Source organism: Dermacentor variabilis, chromosome 8 (genome assembly GCF_050947875.1).
Source record: "Dermacentor variabilis isolate Ectoservices chromosome 8, ASM5094787v1, whole genome shotgun sequence".
NCBI lineage: Eukaryota > Metazoa > Arthropoda > Arachnida > Ixodida > Ixodidae > Dermacentor > Dermacentor variabilis.
In genome coordinates this window covers 64232958-64251199 of record NC_134575.1, presented here as the reverse complement: position 1 = coordinate 64251199, position 18242 = coordinate 64232958, and the positions used below count along the sequence as shown (strand labels likewise).

General features: G+C 42.0%; 1 protein-coding gene across 1 annotated transcript; it reads left to right on the top strand.

The window, feature by feature from the left end:
* The first annotated feature begins 1793 nt into the window (after positions 1-1793).
* On the top strand, positions 1794-16833 carry LOC142591060 (uncharacterized). The gene is made up of 8 exons (XM_075703426.1): positions 1794-1909; positions 6669-7096; positions 7988-8026; positions 8427-8459; positions 13055-13154; positions 13760-13869; positions 14670-14717; positions 16767-16833. The coding sequence occupies exons 1-8, from the start codon at positions 1840-1842 to the stop codon at positions 16821-16823; spliced, it is 885 nt and encodes a 294-aa protein (XP_075559541.1). The 5' UTR covers positions 1794-1839; the 3' UTR covers positions 16824-16833.
* The last annotated feature ends 1409 nt before the right edge of the window (positions 16834-18242 follow it).

Genomic DNA, 18242 nt, shown 5'->3' with positions numbered 1-18242 from the left:
CTGTCAATAAATACGGAGTCCGTCACTACGGTGCGCCTCATAATGAAATGTTTGTTTTGAGTCGTACCTTCCAAGAACTTAATTATTCAAAACCACATGTGAAAAGGCGAACATTTAACCAACAAAGCATAATAAAACGAGCCCACATAGAGCACTGCCTGTCTATGCTTCGACCATAGACAAGGGCCTGCCGTCAAAAAAGGAAAGGTAGGTTTCTCCCTCCTTCATAATATATCGCCATGAAGCGAAAGTGAAACGCGTATTCTAAGAAGCAGTTGAGAGCTTCATGGCAGATTTACAAATACAGGTCCAGGAATCTGGACAGCGCTTTACTAACTACAGTTTCGCTCTAAGGACGAAGCAATGACAGCGATTGCAAGCGCGCAAGGCTAGGGCTGCTGCGCCCTTATACATCACTCTTGAGGCTACCAGGTGCCACAGTTGCGCGGAGTGTGTGCAGAGAGACGGGCGCACCAAACGCTCGTGTCGCGACGGATGTCGGAGCGCCTGCACGAAGCAAATGGAAATGCGGCGCCGACTCGCCGTGCATCTTCGTGTCTGATCACGCTGTGTATTGCTTTTTATTTTTTACAGTTACGCCGGCCGCCGTCCGCACGTGTTCCGCCGAGGTGATGCGCGGACGGCACCGCCATCTGCTGCCGTCCCGCTTACCGCTCACAAACAGCAAAGTAATGCCATGTCACGCGGATGCCAGCCAAGTATCGTGATGATGATTCCGTGACGCAAATGGGACAAATTTTTGGTGGACCCAAGCGTAAAATGCCTTTGTGGGAGGTAATGAGAACATTGATGTTTTGTGTAATATTTACGCTACCAATAACTTCCTCACTGAACAGGAAAGATATTCATAGCACGCATTACACGATATCCTGAAACTAAATGTATACGCATATGTACGCTGGTCTATATCTATCGTTTAAGCCAGCGGCTACCGTTAAGATCTGTGTAGGACTGCATGGTTTGAACAATATGTTGCACAACTCGGCATTTGTTTGTGAAATAAATGCGGCAAAGGATTACTATAGCAAAAATAGGCTTAGGAAAATTGAAATCTGCTTCCATTTGACGCGAAAGTTGTGGAAATGCGTTCTTATTGCTGCGGATTGATGACAGGCGGTTGATTGCAGTTCTTGCAATCATTTTGCAATTCCGGCAGGCGACAAATGCGAAAAATAAATTATCGTTCTTGGACAATTATTGCTGATCACTTTAAGGAGTGTGTTGAAAAATAGCAAAACAAAGTCAGATGGACATTCACGTCTTAAAGACAGAATGTAGGCTTTATAAAAGCCGCACGTTACCAATGCAAACCCGCGTAGAATGCTACGACGGCCTATAGTGATATCGGAGGCTGTGCACTAACCTCGTGTAATAGTGCTTACATTTCTTGATAAATAGCTGCGGAAGCCAGAGCCGGAACAAATAGCAGCTGGTAGTTACATCCTCCAGAGCAGACATGGCTGGCGGAAGCCTTCTGTTGCAGGAATTGTGTGAGATTTCATTAGATGCATCTGCAGAGGTGAAAAATGCACACGGAGGTCCGTTTCCCATCTTGTGCACAGACAAAAATGAAATAGAACATTAGTTATCACGGTGACACCGTAACTAACTGACTGGCACACACAAAAAAAAAAGGGGGATCGAGAATAGCCCCCATAAACTTCTGCAGTTCACGCGGCGTACGTGTCTGCAATGTCATAGTAGGTACAGCCATGTGCGTTACCGTATAAATAGGCACATGGTGCTTGGAGAAAAGCGTGAGCAGGCGTATCCACACCGAACAACTTTGTGAAACTACAGGAACTTCTGTACCTCAGCATGACTTCTGCGTGCATTCTACTCACACTCGTAATGATAACAGCTCCCGACGGCATCATGGCTAGTACTGGTAAGAGCATTTTTTTTTCATTTTCTTAAAGACGGTGTCTTTATTTCTGGCATGGTGATTGTTTAGACGCACAGGACATGATGCAGCCGAAACAGGCAATAAGCGAGATTCTCAGTAGCGGTTGAGGGATATACCGCGCTATCAGGCAATGTTGTAAAGTGTAATATTCCGTCAATTCTCACAATTAAGAGCGCCAGAAGCAGGCTGAGAATAGACAAATGATGAGGACTCCCACAAGCATGGTCAAGCACGAACTTACAGAAATTGCTTCAGGAGTGAACTAGGTTGTGATTATCTAATTGACACCCCGTGGATTACAGAAGCTGCAAAAATGAATGAGCCACCGCACAACGAAAATTTACTCAGATACACAACGCGTTCTTTTACGAGATGACTAGTTTCTTTGACAGAATAAGCATCTGCCATTCTTACCTGGAGGCGCATCGATGTTAGACATTGCACCTAGCTTTTTAGTGGCTGCGGAATCATGAGTCTGGTCAATAACATAATAGGTGAAGGAGCTCCAAAAATGTGTGGCTCCAAAGCGTTGACCAATGCAGCTTGCAGCTTATTGAGGGACGCTAGCTTAGTTCGCCTCTTAGAGGAGCCATTAGGGATTGATCGGAGTGTCGGAGAGAAGTTGAGTTCTGATACCTTAGTAGTATAGAAAGTCCAATTGGCCTGTCTTCGGGTACAGAAGCCCTTCTGCTGCCGCTTTTCAATTTTTTGTCCGCTCCCTCCCCTTGGATCTTTAGGGTAGCAAACGGTTTTCAGCCAGAGTTCAAATATCTGCTTTTTCTCCAATACATCTTCTGTTCTTCAGCGGTAGTACAGAGTACGAGGCTCCACGGTAAGAACTAGGTTTGTAATCAATGACAAAAATAAAACGGAATACTATAAATTATCAACCGAAATGTGAGAGAGTGCATGAGACCTCAACGAAGCATAATGGGAAGCAATGGCTATTAAAAAAATAAACAACATCCCGAGGTGTACTGATAATGACGTAATAATAGAATTAAGGGATGAGGATGTGGGTCTCTAGTTTTAATTTTTCGTGTCTTCAATTTGTGTGGCACGGCTTTAAGATCGTAAGCGAGAACTCTTCAATAACGGCCAACAAGGTCACTTTCCGCAATACCTTGTTTGCTTGACGACACACTCTTAGAAAATTTTACACCCTTTGGGGCGTATCTTGTCCCACAACAATAATCGTCATCTGTCTTGCCCGCGTTTCCTTTCTTTAACGCTGCGAGCCCGGTACTTCCCAGTCACGAACGGCATGCGCGTTATCAGTGTGACGCAGCATTCTCGACAGGAAAGTAGCGAGCGCCGAGTTTCAAGAAAGGAAACGCAAGCAAGGCAGATGACGAATATTGTTCTGGGACAAATATACACCCCAAAGGGTGCAACCGTTTTAAGAGTGCAGCAGTGCGCAGTGAAAGCTGAAGAGAGAACACGGAAATGACAAATCAAAATAGAGTACAGTTTGAGTTTCCACGAGCAGTCAAACAGCAGTAAGTTTTGGCGCCAACTTTAGGAAAAACCATGAGAACTACCAGGAAGATTTCACGGAAAGAAATACTGTCCCTGTGCGTGAATGTATTTATTATAAAAGAATTTGCCCGTTTTTAGCTTGAATCACTTTTACAAATTTGGAGCCCTATACATTATGACTTTTTATTGTGCAGAGCATTATTCCACCTCGACCACAGTACAGTTTTTAGTGCGATACAAATAAATAAATAAATAAATAAATAAATAACCTAAGCGTATTCCCAAGACATGATTATTGTATAGCCACAGTCGAAACGTGTTACAGGTGGTGAAAGTTAAACTGTACTGAAGTTTTTGTAGAACTATTGGCAATGCCAACATTGCCTCAGACATAGACATGCGAGGTTGATTGAAGTAACAATATTGGCATAATGTGGACCTGTAGAACAATGCTGATTCGTGAGAATGCGGAAAGTGTCGGGTAAAAGGGGTGGGGGCGCAAATGAAAAGTCCAGCGCACAATTGAAACTAACAGAAATGCAGGCAGTTGCAAAGCGAGGCGAGCACTATGACGATTTAGAGGAGAAATACTATGATACTCTAGAAACAATCATTAAACCTAAACAAGTGGGTGCCGAGACCAGAATTTTATTTGCAGCTTCGCCCACTCCGATCGCAGTGTGCTACCTCTCACAAACGGTAAGGACTTAATAAGGTCACGGAGAAAAGATGAAATCATTGTTGGCTATGAATGTTTCAAGCACATGAAAGCTGGTTACAATAGTTTAAATGTATTACGTCAACAGGAAGAAATTATTTATATTTTATAGGATAATATGAGAGAGTTTCAGGAGGCAATAAAGCGCGGAAGAAACAAGAATACACTGAGGTAAACAAAGTATTTTGAATTAAATGTTTTGATGAAAAAGTAACATAAGCAAAGATATTCTATGCCGAATTGTGGAGCACATGCATATACTGTATAGCTGCTTTCGCTTTATATTGTAATTACAACGAAGGCGCCGAATAAAACAACGGACGAAGGAAGGCGGCACGGGACAACCATGTAGGCGTACCACCACCAGTGACTTTAAGTTTTAGCTAAGATTTCAACATTCTTGAGGCATTTGCGTTTTACTATCCAGAGATACAGTCTGAATATCCCCGTGTTTACTTCTGCACACATGGAGCTCCTTGTGATAGCTGCTGAATTGTAGGTAAAATAAAAGACTTCAGTTTCTTCCAAATAATGAAGGTTTATTAAATCACTTGTGTGGTTACATCAATCACGGACTGCCTTTCGGCTTCATGATTCGAGTGGATGATTTTGGAACGTCACTGCATCTACCTTTCCGCTTTGGCCGTCATGAGCTGCTGAAAAATTATATCAAACAGAATAAATCACTGGCGTAATGTGCTTGTGTATTACTCCTAGAGTTACGAAACTCTCAGGCGTCACCTCTTGAAGTTCCGTATATATCACAATATGTAGTAGAGAATTTGTGACAAATTTTTCTATATTTTTCACCTGTCAATAAAGTTTGAATTGTTAAAACAACCGAGCCATCATGCCCAAAGTACTGTTAGAAGTGTTGCTGACAAAGAATTTCCGAAATCTTGCAACATTTGTCTCGTGCTTGACCGCTGTTCTTTTGTACATGTGTGTTTTGTGGCGGCTACCCCGTTTGAAACTAAAAAAAAAAACTTCTCTTCTGCTGCTATGCAATGGAACGAATTTATCAGCCTGGAGTCCTATAGCAATTATCAACTCCTAAGTAAGCTGTCAGCGTTTAGACTCCCGGCTTGCAATACAACATCTCTGCATGCAAAAGCGAGCAACAATGGTCTCGAGAACGGAGCTGTGGGGACAGGTGAGCTTCACGAAAAAGCGTTTGGCAAGTGTCAAGAAGAATAACGTCAGCATACTCTCTTGAAGGCTATGGAATAGCAGCTTTTACTTGCAGGGGCAGATCCTTAAATGAAAATGCGAATATTGGCTCGCAGTTGAGGAAAAGAACTACGACGCTCACTGGCAAGTTTACGACCAGTGTCGTAAGCAACGTAATGTCCAACGCAAGGTAAGAGAGGCTGATAGAAGATCTTGGGTAGCGTCAATGGAAAGCAAACCTGCTATCAGTTATTAGTTAAGAGGTAAAAACCCAGTATCAGGAAAGGAACAAGCTACGATAAATCTAAAGCACGCTCTTTACTTTTCACAGAGAGAACAGGGTGTCTTGAAACGCGTAATTAGAAAACGACGTCCGCCAAAAAAGAAGCATGCGCTTGCTGCAGTAATAGGAGGGAAATGATTGTAGATGTTTTGTCAGAATGTGAAGATATGTGCCCAGCAGTCGTTTTAGGCTCCGCCGGCTACTTCGAAGCCCCTGGATTCAGGGATAGCAGAGGGAAAGCAGACATGTCCGGCAACAGAGATTAGTAAAAGGCAATTGGCGATCTTATTGGCAGAAAAGTAGGGACACCACACACATGAGAGACGTGTGCAAAAACAAAGTGCGCAATAAGGTTTCACGAAGTTTGATCCCGGGAACTTTTGGTCTGTTTTTAAGAAACATGATAGGCAGGACATCAGGCACAATAAGAAGACAAGCTTGGTGGTGCAACCTACCGGCCCGTTTCAAAGGGGACGCTCATAGCATCCATCCGTCCAGGCCATTGCGTGTTCACGTACTGGGTCGTAGACTATTTGGGGAAGCACTTGATTAGCATTGAAGCCGGTGTAACTTTAACATTCGTTCTGCTTCACGGGAGAAATGGGCCTTTAACGACGTCTAATGTTGATGTAGATAAATGAACCAATAGTTATTTCTCATTTCAAGCTTAACATTACCTGGTATGACATTATGAATAGTAGTGAAGTGGTTCCCCTTCACTGATTGGCAGACGTGCAAAGACATTGAGGCCATATTAAGATATACTGTAACATATTTCTAGTAATAAATTAAAATATGCGGACCAATATATTGAAACGTGACACACATAACGCTAAACATATGAACAACGGAGAAAATTGCTGCCTGAAGGGGACAGTGGTTGTCACAACCGTTCCTAATGTACTTTCTTAGTGCATTGCTGTTTAAATGGGAAAAGTTTCGTGTTTCGCATACTTTCGCTATTATAGAAGAATAATGGTCTCCATGCCTGAAGTTCTAAATAGCGCGCTTGGCGTTCTTGATTTCAGCATGGCGGGAACTATTTCTTATCTGTCAGGACAGATACACATATTGTCTGGTTTAACTTTCAGACGTGCCTACTAGCGTGGCTGATGTTACGACGTTGGCCGCCGCTACAATTGGCGCAGAAACAACGTCTCTCTCTACCAGCATTACAAGTGTTGTCACCACTGCCATTCCTGGAGAGGCAACTACCACTTCCTCTACCGAAGCTGCGACTAATGCTGTGGCCAGCACTCTTCCTGGAGCTACATCATCATTATCTGCTGGCACCACAACTACTTTTACCACTAGTGCTGCTGATAATGCAACAACCGTCGCCTCGAACAATATCACAAATGGTGCTACCACGGCTGGTCCTGGGGAAACTACAACAATTTCATCTGTTGATGCGACAAGTACTGCTACGACGACGCCGTCTACCACGACAGTGACAACTCCATCTACACAAGGTTCCTGCGTCGAGGCTACGCTGCCTGATGTCATAGGCTTGAGCAAGGTGCGCTGGTTTCACAAAGTTCACCTTCAGCTTTCAAACAACAACTGGCTAGAATTGTAGGTTTAATGAAGAACTTATTTTCATTAGTTTTGAAGGCACCTACAGAAGTTTTTAGCGACTCAGCAAAACCGATATATATATATATATATATATATATATATATATATATATATATATATATATATATATATGTGTGTGTGTGTGTGTCTGTGTGTGTGTGTGTGTGTGTGTGTCTGTGTGTGTGTATGAACACTAAATGGTATGAGCTTCGAGATTATTTTAGTAATTGTAAAGAGGTATCTTAATTCGCACAATACTACGTGATTTAGTACTACGTCTCATGCCAAATTACAGCAGCATCTTGTGCTCAACATTGACAGAAAACTACATAAGGTGTGGCTGCTACAGCGTTGCTATTGTCAAAATATGCATGAATGAGATTTTTTAGAATTCAAAGTTCTGTCTTCGCTACCTAAAGAAACTTTCAATCGTGCGCCTAATTTATCTCTTTTTGATGAAGTAACGTCGTGAAATCACAGAAGCTATAACTATTTAGTGTGTTATCATATGTTTCCTGCAGCGATTGGTGAAATTGATTGCCGTGCGCCGTTAACTGATGGGAGCGAGGATTGACGTTGTTTAACGAACGATTACAAGTCACTAGTCGGTCTAAAAGGCACATGTGCATATTAGCCAAGAATACTTCACAGTGAAAGTTTGCATTTTAAGCAACTTTGTATTCCGCATAAATGTTTAGCCACTGCAGCATCAGCAGTACAAATTTGGTGATTCTTGCTGTGTTGCTTAGGGCAGTGAGAAGCGCTTTGGGATGGTGACTTGGGTATAATGATTGTTATAATTCCGGTGTGTGTAATTTTTCTTCACGTGTAGTGCCTTGGAAACAGCCTCAACTTGTGTGCAGGGGACAAGGTATGTGAACTCGAAATCTTTTGTTCTGTCTTTACAAAGAAAGTACATGATCATTATTATTGGCCATCTATTTAAAGATATGCATTCCAGAAAAATAATTTTCAATATCGCAAATTTTAAAAAAATGGCTGCAATACCAATGATAGCATTGATTTCTGTATGATGTAAAGAAATGTGTTACTTTGCATACGTTAGTACGGTTTTTCCGAAGCACCGAAACAACCTTATGGCAAGTGCACACTCAACAATAGGATGTCATTTAGATATTGTCTAGTACATGGTGAAATAATTCACAGGTAGTGACTTTTCGTGAACTGGGTGGTCCTTAATTGATTTTCGAAACGACTTGCTGTTTTTAAAGTATATATGCTTTTTCCTGCATATATATTATTGTTTCCAGACGGTGCGTGAAGGATTGATGACAGTAGCCAGTGTAAGTACGCCATCGTTAATTTAGCAGTACTTTTTGTTAGTTCTTTAATTTTTATGAAAACGTTGTGATCTTTGTATTGAAGACCTAGAGCTTAGAAATATGAAATATCAATAGATTGTGAACATAGTGGGCATATATACGAAAGCATTTATTCCTAAATCTAATCATAAATTGGCCCTGCGATGAGAATACCAGAATATATGAGACCATTAGCAAAGAAAACAAATTTTGCGCTGTCCTACAATTATACCTGAATAATTGTGTGCACATACAACAATATATGACTTCTCAGGAATGAACGACTTCAGATTTTAATTACGCCGAAGGAATCTATGCTGCTGATTTTGAGAACTGGAATACTGCAGTAACTGACGCAAGCGTTTAGTCATTACGTTTGTTTCTACGTCTAAAACAACCGGTGTTGAGGCGTCTTCAGCAACTTGACAGGTTTTTTTCTCGCGAAAGCTTTGAAGGTGTGACGTTTTTATGCAAACGATAAGGAATCACATAAATAATTGCGGGCATCACTGACTGCTGTGGTGACCTTAATTGACATCTGATATATTGGAGTTAATGTTTTGCAAGCTATAGGCCTCCACAGCTTTTCACAATTTACACAAACACCGCAATTATTTAACGCCCGAACATAGAAATTGCAACATTGCAACATAGCAACATAGCGACGGCTAACGAATCATTCTGACACATGATCGCAATAATTCTGACACGGTTGGCGACACTGAGCATGAAAGATATATCTTTTAACACCACTATTGTCACCAAATTCAACAGAAGTTCTGAAAACAGACACGCGTTCCCAAAGGATGCTTACAGCAATTTGTCGACATAATTTTGACGAAGGAAGGCGTTCTTAGAAACAAATATAATCAAGATAGCTTCCCCCAAAAATGCGTTAATCGCACCGGGCTGTTTGGCTGTCGAGCAGCACGTACCCGGGGAGGCCCGGGGGGGCCCGCCCACCCCCGAAATTAAGCGGAATACCCCCTCTCCTCCCCGCCCACGCCACCAATCCTCACACACATTCCTAAAGCGCCACCAAATCAATGTTGAGATTTGACAGCTATTTGGTGGTCAACATTTTGCTGCCTTCTTCACTCCTTTTGTATGACGCTATTCATCGGCATCTCCTGGGATGTGAAGGCAAGTTTTCTCATCGATTCGGTGCCCGCGGGATTAACTCCAGATGCGTTCAGCTGTCACCATCTATTCAAAGGTCACGCGCATGGCTGTTGCTTCGTTAGTTCAACCTTCTTTTTTTAGACTGATCCAGGGACCAGGGAAGGGATTCGGTTCGTATCCAGCTGGTCTATATGCTTGAGGAACGAGTTGGAGCCGCAGAAAACGCCAGTTGAGTTTACTTTTTCCTTCTGCTTCATTATTTCCTCGAGTGACGGCTCACCGCGATGCTGGCAGATGGCCGGAACCATATACCCGCGATATGGGTTAAATAAAGTGCAAATTAAAATAATGCGAAACAGCGTCCATCATCAAACCCGTCAATAACATTTAAGCCCATAAGCAATATTACTGTCTACCATTACCTCGTCTGGTTTTTCCCATATTGTAAAGCACTTTTTGTGCGAAAGTGGCAACTGGAAACAAGAGTTGCAAGGAGTTGAGAAATTAAGCCAAGGCAACAGCCAAACAGGAAGGAAAAGCGAAAATTAACAAATTTGACCATTGTTCATGAAAATGAATGAAACTTCTGTGTATATTGAATGATAGTTATCAGTCGAGCCCCCTGACGTAGCCACTTCTCTGCTGTGCTTATGTAGGTGTTTTTCTAACCTTCTGCGGTGGGCACAGTACGTCTAGAACCGCTGCGTCCGGCGCTCTACGCGGTTGTACGGCAGTGGCGGCCGCGCATCATTACACAACATCCCAAATAGTAATACGAGTCGGTGTTGGCACTTCACTTGGTAGAGCAGTAAACGAGAAATCCAAAAGAACCTGTGATTGTTCTGCAAATATATATTTCTTTATGATTCTTCCAGAGCTAATTTAAAAATTCGCCACTATAGTCGGATACAAATTAAGTCTGCAGTGAACCCCCGCGCACGCCCTCATAAGCACCAGCCACTACGCCTCCACGAGGCTGCAAACAATTCGTACTTCAACCTTTTTCTGTTACACAAATAAGGCGGTAACCACAAAAATAAAATTATTAGCGCGTAATTTTGTACGTTTTCCCTCGCCTATTATGGTGGAATGGCGAAATTCTTTATTGAAGTAAAATGTTTGGTTCGCTGCTACGATTTATTGTCAAGTTCCACTTCGTTTTCCAGTGAAATTTCATGAGTAGAAGGGGCTAAGCAGTGAAATGAACGGTACGGCAGACTTTTGCCGATTGAAATAATTAGGGAGTTTTATGTGCCAAAACAACGATCCGATAATGAGAAACGCTGTAGTAGGGGATCCGGAAATTTGGACCGCCTGGGGTTCTTTAACGTACACATAAATCTATGTAGGCAGGTGTTTTCGCATATCCCCCCATCTATATGCGGCCGCTGTGGCCGGGATTCGATCCCGCGACCTCTTGCTTAGCAGCCCAACACTATGGCCGCTAAGCAACCTCGGCGGGTAGGCTTTCGAAGAGTGAAATGCTCACACTCCATGCGCTTTGTCCATGTCTGTCGCACAGCTCATTGCTTCCGTCGATGAAAAGACTCTTTAAGAACAACAGACGCTCCGGAGGTATCAAGTACGACGGAATTTTCAAAGGGCCGCACGACGACGGTTTTGTTTGCTGCTGGGATTGGCTGGCGGAGTAACACAATCCCGGGCGGTCGGTGGGCGTTGGTTGCCTACCGTTGTTTTTTCAAGTTGTATGCTACTATATAAATCAACTATAGGGAGAGGCCTTCGTCCTGCAATGGGTATAAGATAGGCTGATGATGAAGATAGAAATCTTTATTTTGCACTTTCGTTTGTTTACTTGTTCTTGGCAGTGTTCGTCCTGCGCTACTTTCTTGCGCAAGTCCATTCCATGTGGTTCCTTGTTTCCTAAGTTAAAAAGATGTGTATCTCACAGGCGTGCTACCTGTGAGATGTACCTTATTTCCTTTCTCTTTTCCGGGTTTACCCGTCTTTGTGGTGTATGGCGGACATTATTGACATTTGTGCTAGTAAATGTACCCCCCCCTAATTTGCATAGGAAAGTTACTTTGGGTTGGACACCCCCCGAAAAAGAAATAATCCTAGGTACGTGCCTGCTGTTGAGACAACAGCACATCTCTAATTTCGACAGCTAACAGATATGCTATCAAGAGCAATTGAACAGAATGAAGCGAGGAACTCTTCAAAGCTGTCTTTCAGAAAGACGTCAATCAGAAACTGAACACTAAAAGCTCATAATGCGTCGCTTTTGTTTAAGCACTTAGTTGTGGCCATATACTCGGTCATAATTTTTATGTTTTCCGGAATATTTAGATGTCGCCTGTTCCAGATAACATAATGGTAGTACCTATGCTGGACAATTGAGACAGGCTGATGTTATTTGCACGAGGACGCGAAAGGCTAAACTAATTAAAGATCAATGAGCTTTACTCCACGTACTGAAATTTACGAATGGTAGCTGGCCAGCTAACAACGCGTGTCCACTTGGAATTAATTTACAGAATGTCACAAGTTTCGAGATATGCGGCATGAAACTAACCATAAAAATGCTGTTTTGTTTCACTTATTCTTTATAAAACGTTCTCTTGCGCATTGAAGCACTAGAGTAACCCAAACGTTCATGCATTTCCTCCTCCATTTTGAAATAATATTTCGAAAGTTGTGCCATGCCGAAGCTCCATTTGAAGTGTATATGCCTTGTGTGCTGATCGGCTACAATTTTTAGGTGGGAATATGTGCCATAAATTGGATAAAAAATATGCTTAGTGAAATTTGGTTCATTAGTTGAATTAGTGTTTCAATTTCTCGCGCAAGTAATACTTTCTTCTACGAGTGGTCCAGCTCAATAATTATGCTACCTGCCAAAGGGGATATTTAAAAATTGTGGAAAATTTAAAATGATCACCTCGTATATGGTATATCTAAAGCTTGCCGAATTCAATATATTCTTTTGTTGAGAAAGTAAAATGTTTTGAACGTTGTCATCTTGGTACTTCTTTAATATAGCCTTTTGATATCTAATGTGCTGTAAAATAATTGACATTTACGAGGAATTCGCTGCGTACTTGTGAAGTCTGAGAAGCGATTTTTACATCGACATTTTTATACAGAAGCTTACAAGGAAGTGCTTCCTCTTATGATCACAATTGCAACAGTTAATGCCAGACATTTTATGGAAGTGTCACACAAGAAGTTAAATGTCTTTTGTATACAGGCATGCGTATTTGGAATCATGCGAAGTGCATAACACTGATAGAGTATCACCCTATGGCAGCGCATGAAAGTAGATTGAATTGAATTTTACTTATTTCGTAACAAAGTTGAGAAAACTTCTCTCTTAATCTTTGAGACGTCCTATGTGGAATAAAAATATCTGACTTAAAAACAAGTGATTGCCTTTAGTAAGACTCTTTAGCTAATATGATTGTTTGCATAGTCTTGAACTTCATATCTTTCAGTGCACAGCGACCAGCGTCTTCAAAAATTTGTCACCACAGAATGCTCTGTATTCTCTACGAGTCATGCTCGTAGCATTTGTGAACAAGTTCTCAACATTCTGTAAGTACAGCCTTTGTCAAGCGATGAGAAATAACATCACGCTTTTCCGGCCAAATGGTGCTTCAATGAGCACATTGATATTAGTACTATTTTCAGCACTTCTTTAGAAGGGGGGTGGGCAACTTAGAATAAACTCGTTGGGCTGTTTGCAAAAAGGTACCCGTCTTGGCTAGTTGTGGATCCATGGTCGCGAATTTAAAGCAGGAAGGCAAAAGTAGGACGTATATAAAACAAGGTATAGTCCTTGTCCTGTCTTATTCCACGTTTTGCCTCCACGTAGGAAATCCACAATAATGCGACAGCGTGACCTGATCGCAGAAGAGTGAGAAAAATGCAAACAAGGCGCACAAAAATAATTAACAAAACTCTTCTGGTGGACGTCTGTGAAGCAGTCTTGTCTGCTATTGATTACAGCTGGGAAATAGAAAATACCCCTATATGGGTCTCAGTATTTTATGCCTAAGTACATAATGAAGGCAGGTTTCTTCACAGAGCTCTTTACCTAAAAGTAAACTTACATGGCTGTACACGCTGTAATAACCTCCCAATATCGCTGAGCCAACTAAAGTATTCCCGATTCTCAGTAATTCAACGCGATGTTTCAGTGGGAGGATCTTTGGACGTCTTCCTTAGTGGCTTGAGTCCGAGAGGATCCATGAAGGATGCTGTCTGTCACGGCGAAATCAAACTTGGATTTCCCAGGAGCTATGGAACGGTGAGTATGCGCGTAAGAACATATCTCAACTCATCCAATTCCATGAAAACTTGTCTGTGTTTTTTTATTTCATCGGAATAGTAAAAAAAATTATGACGTGACAATTTAGGTATTCTTAGCCCTGATATTTATTCGATTTCTGAAATTATAATGATGAGAAATTGCTGCCATAGCTGAAAAATTGCTGCCATAGCTGACAAAATTTTATTTGCACCAATATCTTTATTTAATATGTGTGGCCTTTTATACGTCTAATCTCTACTCAAATGATTCCCTAGAACGGCACGCAATTATTACCAAGGCAATATTTATCCCTCTAGTTTGACATCAGGCGCAGGTCAAATCACTAAGATCATCACTGTGCATTTCTGTGCCTTATCGCCACAGCATGATTAAACGACGGAATTCCTTTCTTAGTTTTCGGCGCATAGGAAGACATGGGGATACTGAACGGACACACTTCTCTTCGCTAGGATTATTTTAAGTATTGCCTTTGCAGTGAGTGACAAAAGTTGCCGGATGGCGGATTTCTGTGATTGTGAAGCGTAAACATACTCCACAAATACTATTTCTGAAGCGTACTAAGCGGTAGGTAAGAGGTACCTACAAAAATCCGTTGTATTACACGAGTACGTACGGACCACAAAGAACTTTACCTCAATGTTACTTGCCCATTAATACTTAAAAACAACACTTAGAAGTGTGTCAGTAACAGTTCCTTGTATATGGATAGAATAGTCTTTTAGCTGAACTTGCGTATGTTGTCTAGTATCAAGAATTTACTGTTGGCTTACTTGCAGTGCCTGAACGACACACTAAAGCTTTGCAAAAATGGGACACTCATCAACGTGAGTAAAGCAAAATATTATAAATTTTTGTTTCTTTTGACATAGGTATTGTCCTACTCGCTTAGCGCATGCGGGACTGTCAAAAAATGAGGTAAACGGCCATATAGCAGAGAAGCAGCATTGCTTGGCCTTATTCGCCCTTCTCTTGTCTATACTTTTTCCAAGCAGCGTATTTAAATTTCTACTGGATACCTTCTGTTGTACTAAATTTCGTTGTTCTCCTGCTTGTTGTCATTTATTAACATAGTCACACTTAGTAACATTTATTAACATAGTGACATGGCGTTTCTCTGCGCAAATGATACTTCCTGGTAAAAAAATTACAATTGATCTGATGGGCGCCACCGTATAATCCATCGGATTTCTTTAGAGTACTTGTTTTTCGTTATCGTGAATTCATAGAAGAAACTGCTGCACACTGCATGAGTGGCGTCTACAGATCTTGTCTATTTTTTTCTGATGTGCACCTTTCCAGTTTCCTAATCTTCACGTAAATACTTGGTACCCATTTAGCCCCTCCCCTCCTTTCAGTCGAAGGAAGGGGGCAGAGGGGAGAGATTCAGCAGCAAGACAAAATAGTTGGCCCTAATGACAACTAGTCCCCTTTTCAAATTTTGTGCTCCACCCGGATTTCTAACGCATTTGCACACTGCCGATACGTCCATATCGTATCTCACTTTCAACTCTGTATATATTTACCAATGAAGGGAGTGTTATTGCAGTTATTTAATAACGCTAATTCGCGAAAGGGGAAAACTGTCATTCACCCTACCACATCGCGAAGCTACAAAGGAAACATAGAAAGAAAGCATGGAATTTGAAGTAAAATTTTCAAGGAATATAATTGTCCTTTCAGTATAGATGAGTTTCTTGGGCCATGGAATAGGGCATCATTACAGCGATGAGCCCTGAAAGCTTTAGCAACCTTCTTTAGAGAAAATGACACTGTGTCTATGCGCTAACACTTTTCTTGTCCATGTGTGTTATTGCTATGTCGCAGCATTCTTTAGGGTCTAGAGATTGACTGCAGTGCTCGTTTTTTCTCTATATTGACTGTTGTAGTTTAAGCATGTTTACGAAATACGCTTTATCGCCGGAGCGTTTGCTGGCTTGTTTTTGAGATGACCTCACATTACCACTCTTCACTCACTAGACAATGTTATTTGTCAGGAGGCCGGCGACACAACAGCTACCAACCTTCACAATGCCATCCGAATAAATCATGCGCATTCCTGGTATTTCAGGGAAAGTTTAGTACAATTGAACTTTGTTGAAGTTTGTATAGGTTTGGTTTTGTTTGGGAAGGGTTGACAAACATAATGTTCATGCGTGGAAGATAACTAATTCGCCTGTACTTTGAAGCACTTGAATGACCCTCCTAAGGCAAATTAACTGTGACCTAATTCGTACAGCTATTCGTTCATAAGTTCTGTTTGTCATTGGCCGGCCAAATCCGCAAGTGATATGTCCGAGAATGAAGCTACTATGACGGTGCTAGCGCAAATTCTGTTTGCGAACACAGGCCCCATTCCATATCGCGTGAGCCGCACGTGGAACGTGTAGTTTCGTGATTCCACTATAGCAAGAATATTTTACTACACGTTGAATACACTTAAATAATCGTTACAGTAACTGCAGGTCATCGAGCGATGAAGCACACCTGTGATATGTCGATGTGTGTATGGTTTGTATCACTCGGAAATGCATCCAAAAAAGGGGATTAAATTTTGATTTAGGACTTCAAGGTATGCTATTTACAATACTTGGGGAGGCTCTGTGTTTAATTCCGCGCTGGCTTAAATTGCGAAGTTCTGAAATCCGCCATAATACCGTGAAAAGCAAAACCTTTATTTGGTGATATTCCTTGTGGGCAACTGAAGCATACGTTGGAAGCTAAGGGGAACGCTCCCTTGTCGTTACGCATCCATCATGCAATGACGACCCTTAACTATCAATACAGAAACCTCAAGGGGAATACCATACTACAATAGCTCATGAGTATTTTCGCTATGGTGTAATGCCTAATATTACTTTTTTCAACTCCGATAGGTGTCACTTGTGCAGTCATTGATCGCCGCCAACATGGTAAGTGCCGAAAGAACATGAAGGATATTTATAATAGCTGCGTGCGGTCTTTGCATAATGCAACTAACTTTCGTCCTTGGACTTGCTGGTGGTGAAGTGCATTTTAGCATCGGTTTGTTAAGGTTGATTCGAAATGAGGACATGCCACAAAACCACGCCATCTACTCACAAAATGCATGCTTGTCTAATTTGGGGATGAGCAAAAGGGTCATTTTGTTTAACGGCTTCTTTCACATGAATGCACTTATCATGGCACAGTAGCAAGTGCCTTTGCGGAATATATTGTCTCAATATTATACTTTGCCTATAGTTAAATCAACATGAGTACTTCCTACGATTAACAGCTAGGACGAAAATATAGCGAACGAGAACATCAATTTTTTTTACTGTTACCAGCCGAGGAACACCAAATGTATTGAGAAAACGATGAAGTTTAAGTAACTGTGCCCGTGCCGTTCGCGAACGTCCAAGAATGTTAACAGTTGTTTCAGTTATTGCTCTCAAGATGTGCTGAACGTTGCTTGCATGAAAAGATTCACAGATTATTTTATCACATTTAGTCAATTTATAGCGTCCCAGAAGGATGAAAAATATTTTCAGAGAGAGCTTCTATATATTGAAGAATTGTTGCCAGTCGGCATTTAAAATAGGGGTGCAATAAACAGCAAGCCTAAAATATTATCGTTTCATAATTTCTCTACAGGTAAAGTACATTTTTCAAAGACGGGGAAATATTTGCACGCACGCTGCATTAAATAGTTTACCTATGTATTCATGCCACTTGGTATTGAGTTTTCATAATAAACATTACCATTTTTACCAGCCGAGCTGTTTAAGGTTTTAGTTCCGTCGTGGAGCGTTACCAGAAAACTCAGCCCAGCTGTGCGCCACCTCACGTTGCCTAGCAACCACCTGCGAGAGCACGGAGCCACGTAACCTCGCACCCCACGCGCGTAGGCCGGAGTCGTGACGTCGCAGGCGAGCTCGGAACAGCCGGCGCGACGACACACCTCTCGCCTCTTCTACTCCGTGCGTGCGTGATGCTGCCATGGGAAAATCGACGAAAATCCGGACGCCCGAAGAAGAAACGGCTTACCAGGAAAAGTGCAGTACTGACAAACGAGAAGCGATGCGTCGCCGCCGAGCTGATCCGGATTCCGCGCCGAAGCTGCGGCTGAGAAGAAGTCGACGCCGTGTCGAGGATCCCGAGCTTCAGGCCAGGGAACGCGAGAGTCGGCGTTTGGACGTTCGACGTCGCCGAGAAAGTGACCTCCGCCAGTGGCTGCTCGAAAACTTCCAGCGTCAAGCGCGCCATGACAACAACTTAGGAAAACCTAGCATAACCTCGTAAAACCTAGAAAAAACGTAGCGAAGCCTAAGCTAACGTCGTTAAATTTAGAAACGACTTAGCCAAGCCTACCAACAACTTATCAAAACCAA

Bases quoted from the DNA above. Each gene is read 5' to 3' on its own strand.
- LOC142591060 (XM_075703426.1), top strand. From the start codon at position 1,840: ATGACTTCTGCGTGCATTCTACTCACACTCGTAATGATAACAGCTCCC. The intron at 1,910-6,668 runs GTAAGAGCATTT...TTTAACTTTCAG, and splicing joins CGGCATCATGGCTAGTACTG to ACGTGCCTACTAGCGTGGCT. The intron at 8,027-8,426 runs GTATGTGAACTC...TATTGTTTCCAG, and splicing joins ACTTGTGTGCAGGGGACAAG to ACGGTGCGTGAAGGATTGAT.